The sequence below is a fragment of the Panthera leo genome, chromosome B4 (genome assembly GCF_018350215.1).
Source record: "Panthera leo isolate Ple1 chromosome B4, P.leo_Ple1_pat1.1, whole genome shotgun sequence".
Lineage (NCBI taxonomy): Eukaryota > Metazoa > Chordata > Mammalia > Carnivora > Felidae > Panthera > Panthera leo.
In genome coordinates, this window is record NC_056685.1 from 83115916 (window position 1) to 83132431 (window position 16516).

The following is a 16516-nucleotide window of genomic DNA, read 5'->3' on the forward strand; positions in this document are numbered from 1 at the left end:
AACATGCTACTTGTTACTCTTGCCGCATTTCCCACCCCCAGAGTGCGTAGGCTGCCAACCAGGGTGCTGTCCCCTGGGCTTTAGATGTTTATGCATCTGTCCATGTGGCCCAGACCCCCTGCTACACCCATATCCCCTGACCCAGGAGAGCTGGGGTTTTGCAGATCCTTGGGCACATGTACCTAACTTTGTGTCCTCCCTCCCCCCTCGTGCCTGCCCTAGAGCCAGAACATGAGCTGTTCCTTGTGTATGGCAAGGGCCGGCCAGGCATCATCCGGGGCATGGATATGGGAGCCAAAGTCCCAGACGAACACATGATCCCCATTGAGAACCTCATGAACCCCCGGGCCTTGGACTTCCATGCTGAAACTGGCTTCATCTACTTTGCTGACACCACCAGCTACCTCATTGGCCGCCAGAAGATCGATGGCACTGAGCGGGAGACCATCCTGAAGGACGGTAAGGGCCCCCAGTGAGGGAGGTGTACAGACAGGACCCCCGAGGGGCACCCACCTGGGACAGGAAGCGATTGGAGGCCTGGGCATCGCTTTCTCAGTGCCCTTTCGGCATGGAGAGTCCCCTGCTGACTGGCTGGCTGGGCTGGTTGGCATGGAGATGAGGGGATAGACAGATTGACCCCTGTGTGACCCCCTTCTTGGCTGAGCCGAAAAGAGGCAGGAGGATGGATGGTTAGGCAGCGTGGGCTGTCCTTGCCAACCCTTGGGAAAACTCGGGGTCTCTCTGCCATTGGCTCTGAGCCCCAGAGCTGCACGCAGTACACAGCCCACGAGAGTCTTGAGGCCTTGAATAGGAGCAGGCATACCAGCACATGATTGCACACGGAAGGTCTGTGCAGCCAGACCTCACGGCCACCGGAGCTGCGTGTTTACTTATCCTGAGAAGAGTATGTTTTGTGAACTGAATCCAGTTTTTTCCTCTGAGCTGCACGGGCAGGTCAACAGTACTTTGTCTCTTGAATATCCATCTGCGTGGAGGCTCTGAGCTCCTGAGTTCCGCCCTGTTCCTGCTGGTTGTTAGGAATTCCCACACTTGGGCCCCCGGGACAGGGCTCCCTAACCAGTCATCTAGCTGACGCCAGTTAGCGCTCCCCACCCACCCCCACTGCCGTTGGCTCACAGAACCTCAGCAGTCAGCAATCATAAGACTTTGGGGAAATCAAAAGTAACTCATCAGGAAAAGATTGGGGTTCCCTATACCAAGGGAACTGCTATTTAAGCCTGAGATGAAGCCTTTGGGTCAGTGAAAAATCACTTCCTGATTTATTCGTTTTGTTAGCTCAGGATTTTTCGGCCTGGGATCTTGTGTCACACTTGTGCCCAGAGCCACCCGCACACTGCTCCAGCTCACCCCGGCTCAGGCTCATGCATGCCCTCACATGAGAGGTCGCATCCACCACATAGGCTTATGGGCTGCCGTGGACAGTTTTCAGAGACCCTGGGCCTCAACACGGATGCGGTGGCAACACAGTCTTCCCAGCTCTTTCTTCCAACCTCCCACCCTGTCCCACCCACCCTCTAGGGCTTTCCACACTCCCGGCTAGTCAGGTTGCTCAGAGGCATGTGTAGCCTGAGGGTCAGAGGCAGGCAGTCTTGAGCTTCCTTTGAGGCTCTCCATTGCCCCCTTCACTCCCTGCAGGTATCCACAATGTGGAGGGTGTGGCTGTGGACTGGATGGGGGACAATTTGTATTGGACGGATGATGGACCCAAGAAGACCATCAGCGTGGCCAGGCTGGAGAAGGCTGCTCAGACCCGCAAGACCTTAATCGAGGGCAAAATGACGCACCCCAGGGCCATTGTGGTGGATCCACTCAATGGGTGAGTCTTCCCAGGGCCTTGGGGTAGGAGGAGCCAGGAACTGTGGGTGTCAGAACTGGGAGGTGAGACAGAGAGTGAACGGGGATGGCAGCCTAAGTGGAGTGCTGAGGCAGGAATCAGAAGCTGAATGGGGAAAAGTTGCCCCATCTTCAGGACAATGGGAGTGATGTCTTACACACATACATGGAGATCTGGTCCTGTCACTGCCAACTCAGAGCCCTCTATTGGCTCCCCTGGCCCTTGGAGTGAGACCCACTTTCCTTATCAGGCCTGGGGTCCTACAGGATCTGCTTTCATCTCCTTTGACCTCATCTGCACCTCTCTTCGACTCTTGGAAACTCTGTCCCCACTGCCCGCTGTCTGTTCCTCACACACCCCAGCTCTTCCTGGCTCAAGGCTTTTGCTCTGGGACTTCCTTTGCTGGAGCTCTCAGACATTTGCAGATCTAGTCCCTTGTCATCATTCACACCCAGGCCTCAAATGTTACCTCCTCAGAGAGGCTTTCTCCACCTGATTCCCAGTCTACTCTCTATATCATCTCCATGCTTTGTGTCCTTCCTGGTTTTTCTCATTCTCCAATGTGTGTGACCTTCCAGTTGACTTGTTTCTTACCTGTACCCCTGGGTAGGATGTGACCTCCAGGAGAGCAGGGGCCTTGTCTGCCTTGCTCTCCACTGGGTCCTTGACTCACAGTAGGCACTCAACAAATATTTGTTGAATGGAGGAATGAAGGAAGGAAATGTGGGGGCTAGGGTTGAGCAGGAAGGAAGCCCCCCGGGAGGGGATCTGGCATAGCACACGTGGAGTGGGATCACACAGGAGGCTGCTAATGGCAGGGGTAGCCCATGTGGTGCTGACCAATCACTGCCCACAGGTGGATGTACTGGACAGACTGGGAGGAGGACCCCAAGGACAGTCGACGAGGGCGGCTGGAGAGGGCCTGGATGGATGGCTCACACCGAGACATCTTTGTCACCTCTAAGACAGTACTTTGGCCCAATGGGCTGAGCCTGGACATCCCAGCTGGGCGCCTCTACTGGGTGGATGCCTTCTATGACCGCATTGAGACCATACTGCTCAATGGCACAGACCGGAAGGTGGGCAGGCAGGCACCTGTGTGGGGGTGTTCATGTGTGCACTGCCAGACCACATTTGTGTGCGGATGAGGCTTCTTATGTGTGAATGTGTGAGTCTCTCTGTATCCAGGCCTGTGCGCTTCGTACATGTTTACCTACGTACCGATGGACGTGCACACCGGTGTGCTGTGTCTTATGTGTTGTATTGCTTGAGGATTGCCTCTGTAAGAGTCCATCTGTGATTGTATGTTGTCTGCAGGCTTGACACTCATGTGCACGCCTGGGTGTATACCTTGTGTGCACCTCGGCATGTTTGTGCACACACACACGGCACGCTTTGGTGTGTGCCTGCTGTGTTCGCCTCTGTGCAAGTGCAGGATGACTAGAGATGGCATATATGTACGCTTTTTCGTTTGGGTGGCCATGTGTTTTATGAGTCATGTGCCTACGAGACGTGTGGACTAAGCTCTTTCATAATATATGAGGCCCTTTATGATATGGCCCCTGACTATCTCTGTGGTCTTATTTCTGCCCCTGTTCCCTGTATCCCATTATTTGAACAAGCAACACTACACAGCTTGGAAATTCCCAGCACACAGCATATTGAGTACTGCCCTCTGTGCTGTTGCTTATGCAGTTTTCTGCCTCCACCCCCACTCCTCCTCACCCGGCACACTGCTCAGGGGCCACCTCCTCTAGGATGTTGTCTCCAGACCCCTTTTCCATCCTGGATTGCTGTGTGTGCCCTCCATGAGACATACACAGTCTTTTTCATACCACAGCTTGGCCCTTAATAGATCCTGGCAGGTGTTTGTTGGATGAAGAAGCGAACAGATGAATTCTGGCTGTATGCTCAGTACTGTGTGTGTGTGTGTGTGTGTGTGCGCGCACATGTGTGTTGGAGGGATATGAATGAATATGAATGGATACAAGGGAGGACAAGGTGGACAAGTTCCCCATCAGCATCCCACTGGGTCCGGTGTCTAGCACCTCACTGTGTGCAAAGCTATCATCCTCAGGGGCTCCCAGGCTAATGGGGGAAGCAAGACCCATATCCAGGACATGGACAAATGAGTAAACAAAATGGTGATCCCCCTGGGCCTTCCTCAGGCACCCCATTTGTCTATAGCTCCTCAGTAACCTCCCCTCAATTCTTAGATTGTATATGAGGGTCCTGAGCTGAACCACGCCTTTGGCCTGTGTCACCACGGCAACTACCTCTTCTGGACTGAGTACCGGAGTGGCAGTGTTTACCGCTTAGAACGGGGCACAGGCGGTGCACCCCCTACCGTGACCCTTCTGCGCAGTGAGCGGCCCCCCATCTTTGAGATCCGCATGTATGATGCTCAGCAGCAGCAAGGTACCCCCTGGGGCTGGGGCCAGTGAGGGGGTGGTACCTAGACAGGGCGGTAAGGCTACTCTGGGGAGGGGGGTGGTGAAGGCACTCCCCAGGGATCCCAGGCTCTGACTTTTGAGGCTCTCAAGAAGAAAGGCCCCCAACCCAGTTGACTTTGTCTTCCCTGTCTCCTTCCCTGCCCCATGCCTACGTGTTCTTTTCTTCAACGTGTTCATTATCTTCTCACCACTTCCTCTCTTTCTCACTCCTCACTTCAATGTGTCTTTTCCCTGTCCTCTCATCTCCTGTCTCTGGCCTCTGCTGACTCTATGACAACCCTGTCCTTCCCGGCCCCTCCCTTGGCCCCTCCTTTGCAGTGGGTACCAACAAATGTCGGGTGAACAACGGTGGCTGCAGCAGCCTGTGCCTGGCCACCCCTGGGAGCCGCCAATGTGCCTGCGCCGAGGACCAGGTGTTGGACACAGACGGTGTCACCTGTTTGGGTATGAGGTGCCCAGCCGGGGCGGGTGGCCTGACAGTGGTCCTCAGCAGGAGGGGCCACCGTGTCCAATCAGAGATAAAGGAGGAAAAGAGGGTCCTGTGGGGGCAACAGGAGGCAAGGGATGGGGAGGGAGCAGGCTCTGGGGGCCAGGAGGGGGGTTTAGGGAGGACTGGGTGCTGGGAAGAGTTAGGGAGAACGCAAAGATTAGGGGAAGCTGAATGATGATCAGGACAGCTATGGAAAGGGGAAAATATACTTTTACATTTGTCTCCCCTTGATTAAAGTAATATAACAACAGCTCTAAATATTGGAAATTAGAGAAGTGAAAAAAAAGCCCGCATCCCACCAACAGACACCACTATATTGTTAGCATTGCAGGAAAGCGAACACCACCTTTTTGGGCCAGGTGGGTTACACGGTTGGTTTTCTGTAGCTGAGATCATACTGTACATAAAATGTGTTCCACCCTTTGGGGCTCATATGTGTCACAGCATTTTCTGTGTTATTGTTGCATTATTTTAAACAGCTTCTTTTTGAAGAAAAGTAGGTCATGCTCATTGTAAAAAATAAATAAACAGTATAGAAAAACATAGGAGAAAGTACAAGTCACCCAAATACCATGTGACATGGATGTCACTCTTACCATTTGGAGGGACACCCTCCCAAACATGTCTCTACATGTTTCCCTTTATTTATTTATTAAAAAAAAATTTTTAACATTTATTTATTTATTTTTGAGACAGAGAGAGACAGAGCATGAACGGGGGAGGGTCAGAGAGAGAGGGAGACACAGAATCCGAAACAGGCTCCAGGCTCTGAGCTGTCAGCACAGAGCCTGATGCGGGGCTCGAACTCACAGACTGTGAGATCATGACCTGAGCTGAAGTCGGACGCTTAACCGACTGAGCCACCCAGGCGCCCCACATTTCCCTTTATTTAAACTAGCCAGGTTACACATGCTCTTTAGTTTTCTGCTTTTGTCACTCGACAGTAGGTCATAGATACGTAAGCAGAATTTTTAATGGCTGAAATATATTTCATTAGTAAACGTTCCGTAACTTACTCAACCATTTCTCTACCATAGGACGTTTAAGTTATTTCTGTCTTTGTTATAATCACAGCTAACATTCATTTGTTGAGCACAGATCAGGTGCCAAGATGTGATTTTAAGCATTTCCCATGCAGCAACTTGTTTACTCCTTAAAATATTCATGTAGGGAAAGTATTTTTATTATCCTCAATTCACAGATGAAGAAAACGAGGCCCAAAGTTATAACAGGGATTTGAATCCAGGAAGTCTGACCCAGAGCCTGTTTTGTTTTTGTTTTTGTTTTTGCTTTTTGTTGTTTTTTTTTTTTATCACTTGCTATGCTATTTCCCATATCTTCCTGCCTTCCCATATTGGATGGTTTCCTTAAGATAGAATCCCAGAAATGAAAATGGGTCAGTGGGGCCTTAATGGACAGCTAAGAATGAGTGACTAAGGCCAGGTGGAGGGCAAGAGCATTGACAGAGAGGGGAACTGAGTGGCCAGGGTAATGGAAGGATCTGCACGGATGTTGAAATCACCAAGAATTAAAGCAGGAGAGATTGGAGGAAAAGTGACACTGAGCCATCAGCTAAAAACCTTTAAGGATGATAGTAAGTGGCCTGAAGGCCCATAGAAGTAGGGGTTGGTGTAGTCTAATAACATGAAAATCAGAGCTGATTTTTCAGAAAGGGGAGCAGAACAGTCTCGAAGCAGTTGCACGGAGCAAGACAACACATGCCAAGGCCCAGTGGTCTAGGGCCACAGGAGAGAAAATAGGCACCCACGGGACGCACAGAAGCTTCAGGGATTAGAGCGGGGATGAGAGTTGGACAGGTCAGAAAGGCTGCAAGCAGAGCTTAGGGTGCAGGGACAGGAGCTGACCTGGGAGCGCTGGGCTTCTCCATGTTACCGACGAAAATGCAGACAAAGCACAAAGTGATTTTACTGCTGAGTGCTCAAGGTAGACGGGGGGTGGTGAGGTGGCAGTGATGAGGGTGGAAGGGTGGAGCCTGCAGAGTTCTGGGACCTGTTTTCACTCCGGCTGGTAGAGTTCATGCATCTGTGAAGGAAAAAGTCCAGGCACCACGACAGGGCTCTGGGGGCCCCAGGGGTAACTTCCAAGAAGCAGTTTGTGGAGATGACAGGAAGCTGGTGAGAGGTGGTCTTCTCAGGAGGGACAAAAGTAAGGGGTGGGGGGCTCTAGGCTCTCTTGGAAGCTGCTTCTTCTCGGGCCATACTGCAGTACTGAAAGTGTTCAAGTAAACATCACCCTTGTGGCTTGAGAAAGAGTTGCGGTTTCCATCCAGATTATTTGTTTGTGAAGAATCACGCCCTAGGAAAGATTACTGTCTGCATATCATTTAAAATAATACAACAGGCAAATGTAGTACAGAGAGCTGAGCATCTGTCCCATGACCTGCGTCTGACTTTCCCCCCACACCCCTGTGGTGCCCACAGCGAACCCATCCTACGTGCCCCCACCCCAGTGCCAGCCAGGCGAGTTCGCCTGCGCCAACAGCCGCTGCATCCAGGAGCGCTGGAAGTGTGACGGGGACAACGACTGCCTAGACAACAGTGACGAGGCCCCAGCCCTCTGCCGTGAGTCTCCCGCCCCTCTCCAACAACTGCAGGGCAGCATGTGGAGAGAGCTGGGTCCCGCCCCTCTCACTGACCCCTGAATTCCTCACTCCCTAGATCAGCACACCTGCCCCTCGGACAGGTTCAAGTGCGAGAACAACCGGTGCATCCCCAACCGCTGGCTCTGTGACGGGGACAACGACTGTGGGAACAGTGAAGACGAGTCCAATGCCACTTGTTCAGGTGTGGGGTCGGAGTGGGCTGCACTGGGCACCCCTCAGGCAGGGAGGCCGGGGCGGGGAGGGGCAGCCAGAGTGGCCTCAGGAAAGAAAGGAGCATGGGGTATTGAGGCAGAGAGGATGGGATGCTGAGCAGGAAGAAAGGAGTGCTCTCCCCTTCCCCAGGAGAACGGGGTTGGCTGGGAGGACTGAACCGGGGTGGGTGGGGAAGGCGGGGACAGATCACAGCTCCAGATTGGAGACAGAAGCAAGTCAGGGTGGATCGTCTCCTTGGAGGATACCAGAGACCCCGTGAGAGATGGGGTGAAGCAGATGCGGGGGTCAGACCACATATGTGGCTTTAAACTTCTCTCAGAGAAATGACATTGAGACCCTTGGGAAGACTTCCTGATAGGCAGAGGACAGGAGGAAAGAATAGGAAATTAAGAGAGGAGGGCAAGACTATGAACACCCGCGCCCATCCCTGTCCCCAGCTCGCACCTGCCCACCCAACCAGTTCTCCTGTGCCAGTGGCCGCTGCATCCCCATCTCCTGGACGTGTGATCTGGATGATGACTGTGGGGACCGTTCTGACGAGTCCGCTTCATGTGGTAAGAGGGACAGCAGGGAGGCTGGGCTGGCATGGGGAACAGGGAGCCCGTCGAATGTGCCCTGGGGTGGGGTGGGGGGGCTGGAGGGCCCCTGAACCTTAGTCCCTGGGTGGTCTTGAGCAAGCGCCTTCATCTCCGAAGCCTGTGTGAGTTTTGTCCGCAAAATGAGGATAATAAGAGCACCCACATCACTGTGCTGATGTGGGGATCCAGTGAGATGATGCAGGAAGAGCACTCAGCACAGGGTGAGTGGTGGGTAACTAGAAGTTTGAAAAAGGGATGCTCAGAGGGATGGGGACGAATGAGCAGAGCTTCAGGCTGAAGCCCCACCACGTAGCTTTCCCATCCCTGTCTGACCGGGCTACAGCTGCTGGTTCCAGGAGGGACCCCGCACCCACCTGCCAGGTGCCATGATGCTGTATGATCTTGAGGGCCCTACTCAGCTGTTCTTTCTCCCTGACAGCCTATCCCACCTGCTTCCCCCTGACTCAGTTTACCTGCAACAATGGCAGATGCATCAACATCAACTGGAGATGTGATAATGGTAAGAGCTTGCCCCCTTTAACCTGCCCTGATTCCTAGGAAAGCTAAAAGCCACAGCCACGCCCTGGGTGGGAGGTAAAGGGGTTTTCGAATCAAGCTGGGGCCTCCCGCCGCCAATCCACTAAAGCCCCACTGGGTTGGCTGGGAGAAAGGAGGACAGGCCAGAAGTGCCATGGGGGAACTAGTATGGACAGAGGGGAGACCGTCCCTGCCACCTGTCTGTACCATTCCTCCCCAGACAGGGCCTGAGCTGCCCTTTCTCGGGCAGAGGCTTGGGGGCCAGGGAGAAATGAGTGAGAAAGGCTAGAGGGGCAGAGCAAGGAGAGCCCAGTGCCCAACTCCCTTCTCCCCGCAAACCCCATCTCCTGGGGTCCTTGGTGCACCCTCCAGGCTCCGCCTTCAGGCTCCGAAGCCCACCTGGCGGTCAGCCACGGACCAGGTGATGTCAGCCCTGAGCCACGGGGGCCAGTGCATCGTCATGTGTGTGCCGTCTCGGGGCTCTGGTTGTGTCTGTGTGTTGTGACGTGTTGCTCCGGAGGCTCCAGCCCTGGCTGATGTGTGAGAGCATGTATTGGGTCAACACCACGTTGCCCCTCATCTTTGCTGTGTCTCGTGTGCCAATGGTTGCCCTGGCGGTTTCTGTGTTTCAGAGAAGGATTGTGGGGACGGCTCTGACGAAAAGACCTGTCCTGAGCCTGCCGGTCAGTGCATAGAAGCACATGCACCATCACCCCAGAGTCCCAGCTGGCCTCGGGCCGCCTCTCAGAACCCCTAGGCAGCTCCCCTCTCCAGAGCTCCTAGGACGTGAAGGGAAAGAGAGAAGGGAGAGAGGAGGCAACAGAGAAAGACTGTGGAAGGGAAAGAAGCAGAGGGGACAGAAGAGAGGAGATGACAGAGAGGTGGGGACAAAAAGACCAAGACACAGAGGGAGAGGAGAGAGAATCAACTCCAGATGGAAAAGAGGCAGGAACACACCCAAGGGGGAAAGCTGTACCCCAACCTTCTCAGGTGTCCCGAAAATGTGGAGGGAAGTCCAGTAGCCCCTCACCCACAAGGCCTAGAAAGCAGGACGTTCATTCAGTCACCCTCAGATGCCTTCCAGGAGTGGCCCCCGAGCCTTCCCAGCTGCAGGCAGTACCCCTTGTGAGTCAGGCGGCCGCAGCATGGGGCACAGCAGTGGCCAAGCTCAGGGCGGGCCTCATCGGGCCCTTCCCTCCCCAGCAGGGCAGCCTCACCTCCACGCCATCCACCTTTCTCCCTCCCAAGCCAGAGGAATCCCTGCCTTTCCCCCAAAGCAAGCAGACCCCTGTTCCCACACCCTGCCAAAATGAGAAAGGGAAAGGAACGCGTCCAGTCCCCCACCCGCCATCCTCCGAGACTCAGGGAAGGGCCCTCCCGGAGCCCACCCCTCCTCTCCCCGCCCCCTGCGTGGGCCATGGTGCATGCTGCAGTCTATGCAGTTTCTGTGTCTTTTCTGTTTGTTATTTTCTCAGTGGGGGGTGGGGCGGGCTGAGGGTGGGAACGGGAGGGGGGCGTGGGGGCCCCAAGCTGGGGTCACAGAGAAGGCAGCTTGCTGACCTCCTCCTCGCCTCTCCCCTTGTTGCCTCCCCCCTCAGACAATGACTGTGGGGATAACAGTGATGAGGCCGGCTGCAGCCACTCCTGCTCCAGCACTCAGTTCAAGTGCAACAGCGGGCGCTGCATCCCCGAGCACTGGACCTGTGATGGTGACAACGACTGCGGGGACTACAGCGACGAGACACACGCCAACTGCACCAACCAGGGTGGGTGCCTGGGGGCCAGCAGACGGGGTGAGACCATCACACGCCAGTCACTTAGCCATCCCTCTGTCCCTCCATCCTCCCCGTTCTGTGCTGCAGCCATCTGGGAACCAGAGATAACCCAGACATGGCTCTTATCCTCAGGAGGTGCCTGTCGTGCGGGAGAGAGACATTGTCAACAAACCTTTGTCACACACTGTGAAGATTACGGGCTTTGCAGTTGGGTGGCCTTGGGTTTGAGCTCCAGCTCTGCAACTTACTATCTGGGTGGCCTTGAGCAAATTGCTTCATCTCTGTGGGCCTCTGTGAGTTTCATCTGCAAAGTGGGGATAATAATAGCACCCACATCACAGCACTGATGTGGGGGTTCAGTGAGATCATGCACAAAAAGCACTCAGCACACAGCCTGTGCTCGAGAGCTGGTAGCTTGAAAAAGGGATATTCGGGGGTGGGGGTGGGGCTGGTAAGGATGAATGAGCACAGTGGGGACCAAAGAAGAGAGGGGTTGGCCCCGTGAGGGTCCTCAGTGCCCAAGCCTCCAGGACCCAGCTAGGGGGCAGTGGGGGCCGAGTCTACTGGAAGGCACAGACCCTCTCAAGGAAGATTTGTTTCTCAGTTCTGGCTGATTGTTTCCATGGAAGATTGCAGACCCAGGGTTGCCCTGGCTATAAGAGAAGTCATAAATGCAGATTTTTACGTGGAATCTACCCATTTTTTTTAACTTCCCACATTTTTTTAAATTTTATTTTTTATTTTTTAAAATTTACATCCAAAGTAGTTAGCATCTAGTGCAACAGTGATTTCAGGAGTAGACTCCTTAGTGCCCCTTACCCATTTAGCCCCTCCCCCCTCGCACAACCCCTCCAGTAACCCTCAGTTTGTTCTCCATGTTCATGAGTCTCTTCTGTTTTGTCCCCCTCCCTAAATCTACCCATTTTTAAGCCCTGCTGTATTTGTTTCCTATTTGCGGCCACAACAAAGTTCCACAAACTGAGTGGCTTAAACAATAGAAATTTATCATCTCAGTCCTAGAGGCTGGAAACCCAAGTCCAAAATATTGGCAGGATTGAGGGAGGCCTCGCTCCTAGCTCTTGGCGTTTGCAGGCAACCTTTGGCATTCCCTGGCTTGTATATGCTTCACCCCAATCTCTGCCTTCATCTTTTCATGGTGATCTCCCTGTGTGTGTGTGCCTGCCTATCTCTGTGTCCAGATTTCCTCTTTATGTAAGGACACAGTCATTCATATTGGATGATGTCTCACCCTAATGACCTCATCTTAACTCGACCATTTGCAAAGACCTATTTCCAGGGGCTCCTGAGTGGCTCAGTTGGTTGAGCATCCAACTCTTGATTTTAGTTCAAGTCATGATCCCAGGGTTGTGGGATTGAGCCCCGCACAGTGTGGAACCTGCTTAAGATTCTCTCTCTCCCTCTGCCCCACTGATTCTCTCTCTCTCTCTCTCTCTTTAAAAAAAAAAAAAAAAAAGATCTATTTCCAAAGAAGATCACATTCACAGGTACTATGAGTTAGGACATCAGCATCTTTTTTAGGGAACACAAATCAACCCATAACAACTGACAATGGACTTCAAAGGTTTTAAAAATACTGTAGGCCAAAATCTTTCGGCAGGCCTCATCTAGCCCCTGAATCTCCAGCTTGCAACCTATGCCTTACAGAGTGAAGGTGTACACAGTTAGACCAGTACTGACGGCACGCATCCCCACTCTGGACCCAGAACTGAGAGAGAGGGCAGGGAGGGTCACCTGAGGCCCAGGAAACAGTCACTGAGTCTCAAGGGCCATCTCAGAAGGGTTGGGTGAGTGGGACAGGTAATAGTGCCTTGGGATTCTGAGAAGGGAGCTTCTGGAGGCTTGTGGTGTGGTGGAGAAGCACTCTGCCCCTCACTCACAAGCTGGGTGAACTTGGACAAGTCATTTCCTCTGAGACTTGGCTTCCTCCCCTATGAAATGAGAGGAGATGTGTGGGAGCCTGGCATGTGGGAGCAGACATGTCCTGATTGGTAGTGACTGTTAACTGTGGTGGTAGCTGCAGTGGTCTGGGGCCATTGAGGAAGAGGCGGGGTCTGCATTGGGCCCTGATGAGGGATTCGACTGTGGCCAAATGGACATGAGGGAGGGTCCTCAGAAGGGGGGCGCTAGGGGTGGAGAACACAGTAGTAAGATTTAGACGGTGAAACTGAGCACTTTTGCCTCTGCTTGGGGGAGGGGGGCCCTCAGACTGGAGGGGCCAATGGGGAACGAGGCTGTGCCCAAAGGGGGCGGATTATATCAGCAGTTGAAAGTCAGGCACTGGGGTCTTTGAAGGACTTTGAAGCTGGAAGGTGATAAGATATAGGAGGTGCTGGGGCGCCTGGGTGGCTCAGTGGGTTGGGCATCCAACTTTTGATTTCGGCTCAGGTCATGATCCCAGGGTCGTGGAATGGAGCCCTATGTCAGGCTCTGAGCTGAGTGTGGAGCCTGCTTAGGGTTCTCTCGCTCTCTCTCTCTCCCTCCGCCCCTCTCCCCTGCCTCCTCACTCTCTCTCTCCCAAATAAAAAAAAACATAAAATAAATAAAAAATACCCTGAAAAAAATGATGTAGAAGGTGCTTTCAGAGGATAATCCTAGAAGGAGATTCGATGAGAAGGAGGTTCAGGGGCCCCAAGGAAGGAAAACCGGCCCCAAGGAAGGAAAACCAGCCCCAAGAAAGGCCAGTGCTGAAATGCAGGCACAAGAGAAGAGCACTGACCACATTCATGGCGGGGTGGGTAGAAGGAGCGGGCGGCAGCGTGAGAGCAAGGTGAGGCTCCTGCACAGTCACCTATGCCTCCGGGTGCTGTTCCTGTTCCTTTCCGGCCTCCTGAGTCAGATCTCAGTGCTGCAGCCGGAGTGATCCTGCAGAACATGAGTCAGATCACACCTCAGCCCTGCCCTCGAGCCTGCACTGGCTCCTTACACACTTGAATCAATGCCAAGCCCCACTCCATGGCCTGCAGGGCTCCCACCACCTCTCTGACCTGTATTCTTGCCACTCATTTCCTCCTTCACTCTACTCCAGCTATGCAGCCTCAAATATGCCTCGGGCATTTTGCAAACATGCCCTGCGTGGTCCCATCTCAGAGACTTCGCACTCACTGTTCCCTCTGCCAGGCTGCACCTCCCGGTATTCTCACGGCTGATGTCATCCAAGCCTCTGTTCAAACATCTGCTCAGAGGCCTTCCTTGACCATCTTACCCAGTAGCATCGTCATCCCTCGCTAGCCTTGACCCAGCTTCGTCTCCATGGCATGGAACACTCCCTGCAGTAACATTCTGGATTTCTGTGTCATGTCTTCACTGTCTCTTCCCTGCTAGAACTTCAGCTCCATGAGGGTAAAGATGGGCTCGCTCACACTGGCACCTGGAACAGTGCCTGGCACACATGAGGCACTCAAGAGGTGTTTATGGAGTGAACGGGTAAAATGGAGGCTGGGCCAAGATGGGGGGCCTTTGAGTTCTGGCCCAGCAAACTGCTTATCCAATAGAGCACTGGTGTGTAAAATAGAGAGATTATAGACGAGCTGATTGCTGGGGTCCTGGGAGGTGTGACATTCCTGACTCCAAGTTAGCTTCTGAGAAGTGTCGGCAGGACTCAGAGAACTCTCCATCCCTGCCTTGGCTCATAGCTCTGGACTGGGCAGAACAGGAGGGGGATTGGGAAGGCACACATGGGAATGGCTGACGTGGAGCCCCTACCCCCCCTGCCCTCCCTCTGTCCCCCTGCAGCCACACGGCCTCCCGGTGGCTGCCACAATGATGAGTTCCAGTGCCGACTGGATGGTCTGTGCATTCCCTTGCGCTGGCGCTGTGATGGAGACACTGACTGCATGGACTCCAGTGATGAGAAGAGCTGTGAGGGAGTGACCCACGTCTGTGACCCCAATGTCAAGTTTGGCTGCAAGGACTCCGGTAAAAAGAAGGAGGGGCAGGAGCCTGACTGGGGCAACATGGACAGGAGGAGACCATATTGAGAGGCAGTGGCAAAGGAGTGGTGAGGGAGACAGCGCTATGCTGCGGGGGCTGGGGGTGGGGACATGGTGAGGCAAAGGGCCACACAGAAAAAGCTTGTGCATGATGCATGGGGGAAGCTTCGTAAGGGGCCAGGGCCTGCACTAAAGGCCCTGGAAACCAAAACCCTCACCAGAGTTGAGCTTCAGCACCCTCTGCAGATTCTTGCTTTCTTTGCTGCCTCTGTGAATCTGACAGAAAAGGCCTCCAATGTTCCTAGTGGACCCCAAGGCATTACAATCATGACCCTATTAGAGAAACCCATCGGGTCTGGGAAGAAAGGCACGGAGAGCCCTCCTGCCCGGGCCTGCCCTCATACTACACTCACCCTCAGCTCGATGCATCAGCAAAGCTTGGGTGTGTGATGGTGACAGTGACTGTGAAGATAACTCGGATGAGGAGAACTGTGAGTCCCTGGCCTGCAGGCCACCCTCGCACCCCTGCGCCAACAACACCTCAGTCTGCCTGCCCCCCGACAAACTGTGTGATGGCAACGACGACTGTGGAGACGGCTCAGACGAGGGAGAGCTCTGCGGTGAGGATTAGGCCTAGCAAAGGCCCCAGGAGAGGAGTGGGGAGGGTGGCTGGGTAAGGAGTCTCGAGGACAGGTGGAACGGGGCAAGTTCATCGGGGAGTGGTCTCAGACTGGGAAAGAGCAAGCAGCACCCCAAGAAGTTACCAACAACCCTTACTGGTTTCAGACTGGCCTCGGCAAGAGGCTGGGCTGAGCACACCACGCTATTATCGCGTTTAATCCATACAACAGCCCTGTGAGGCGGACAGTGTTATCATCTCCATCTGACAGAGGAGAAAACTGAGGCAGAGAGGTTAAGTAACTGGTCCGAGGTCCTAAGGTGTTGTGGAGACAGTGCAGTGCACCCCCTTCCTGCAGTCACAGACCCTCACTCACACCCACCAGAGAACAGCACAGAGCTGCTTTTAAAGATGAAGACACCAGGGTTGAGTGTTGAGGTGGTCGGGGCAGGCTTTCCAGAGGAGGCAGCGATTTAACTGGGTTCCCAAGGACAGATAGTGCCCGTAGAGAGAGAAGGTGGGGTGAGGAGGCTGTGCATTCAAGGATCAAAAGAAATAGGGGTCAGGGAGGGGAGCAGAGCAGAGCAGCCTGTCTCCTCCACGCCAGGCAGAGCATCTGTTGCAGGGGGGAGGAGTGGGGGAGGAGGCAGGCTGGGACCGGCCCGAGAACTGCTGACAGGTCATCAGTCAGGGCTGGCAGATCTCAGGGTGTGTCAGAGAACCTGGCAGGACATTCCCTACCACACCCCACCCTAATCACACCCAAATCAGAAGAGATCGAGGAAAAAAGGGCAACCCCCAGAGAGAGGCAGAAAGCTGGGGCCCCCCACCATGGGCTCAAGAAGAGACCAGAAAATAGAGACTAGATGCATCCATGATGTGAGGGTGTTCCTCAGGGAAAGGAGAAGGGTGGCCCCCGTGGTGGGTGCTGGGGTCCCAATCCTGGTCCTGAGGGAGCGCGGGGACAGAGGCTTGGCCGGCAATGGGAAAGAAAGATGCTATGGGCAGGGTGCCAGGGCTCTGTCTGGGCTGCCCAGGACTTGAGACCCAGCCAGGCCGTCATCCTGCCTCCTCCTGGATCCTGACCCTGATCCTGTCCCCTGCTGCCCACACCACAGACCAGTGCTCTCTGAATAACGGAGGCTGCAGCCACAACTGCTCGGTGGCACCTGGCGAAGGCATTGTGTGTTCGTGCCCTCTGGGCATGGAGCTGGGGCCCGACAACCACACCTGCCAGATCCAGAGCTACTGTGCCAAGCACCTCAAGTGCAGCCAGAAGTGTGACCAGAACAAGTTCAGCGTGAAGTGCTCCTGCTACGAGGGCTGGGTGCTGGAGCCGGATGGCGAGAGCTGCCGCAGCCTAGGTGAACCACGGGTGAAAGGTGGCCGGGAAGGCTGGGCAGGCTGAGGCAGGCCCCTGAGC

General features: G+C 54.2%; 1 protein-coding gene and 1 long non-coding RNA gene across 4 annotated transcripts in view; one reads left to right on the forward strand and one right to left on the reverse strand.

The window, feature by feature from the left end:
• LRP1 (LDL receptor related protein 1) overlaps positions 1-16516 on the forward strand; it is an 81381-nt gene that overhangs the window by 28559 nt on the left and 36306 nt on the right. Inside the window, exons 11-24 of one of the 2 annotated variants that reach the window (XM_042946930.1) lie at positions 223-459; positions 1657-1837; positions 2712-2934; positions 4072-4273; positions 4627-4752; positions 7240-7380; positions 7477-7602; positions 8072-8188; positions 8652-8732; positions 9382-9432; positions 10348-10515; positions 14278-14460; positions 14894-15094; positions 16212-16457. In XM_042946930.1, the coding sequence (XP_042802864.1) occupies positions 223-459; positions 1657-1837; positions 2712-2934; positions 4072-4273; positions 4627-4752; positions 7240-7380; positions 7477-7602; positions 8072-8188; positions 8652-8732; positions 9382-9432; positions 10348-10515; positions 14278-14460; positions 14894-15094; positions 16212-16457 (2283 nt within the window). The remainder of the gene's footprint in view (positions 1-222; positions 460-1656; positions 1838-2711; positions 2935-4071; positions 4274-4626; positions 4753-7239; positions 7381-7476; positions 7603-8071; positions 8189-8651; positions 8733-9381; positions 9433-10347; positions 10516-14277; positions 14461-14893; positions 15095-16211; positions 16458-16516) is intronic. The other variant, XM_042946932.1, reaches the window with a different exon arrangement.
• LOC122224727 lies at positions 6145-13934 on the reverse strand. Of its 2 annotated transcripts, XR_006204901.1 has the most exons (4): positions 13748-13934; positions 13262-13407; positions 10697-10828; positions 6145-7114 (listed from the first exon to the last, which is right to left on the reverse strand). It is a non-coding gene; the product is annotated as an uncharacterized LOC122224727 (long non-coding RNA). The 2 variants fall into 2 exon arrangements; XR_006204902.1 differs by lacking the exon at positions 6145-7114 and having other exon boundaries at positions 10530-10828.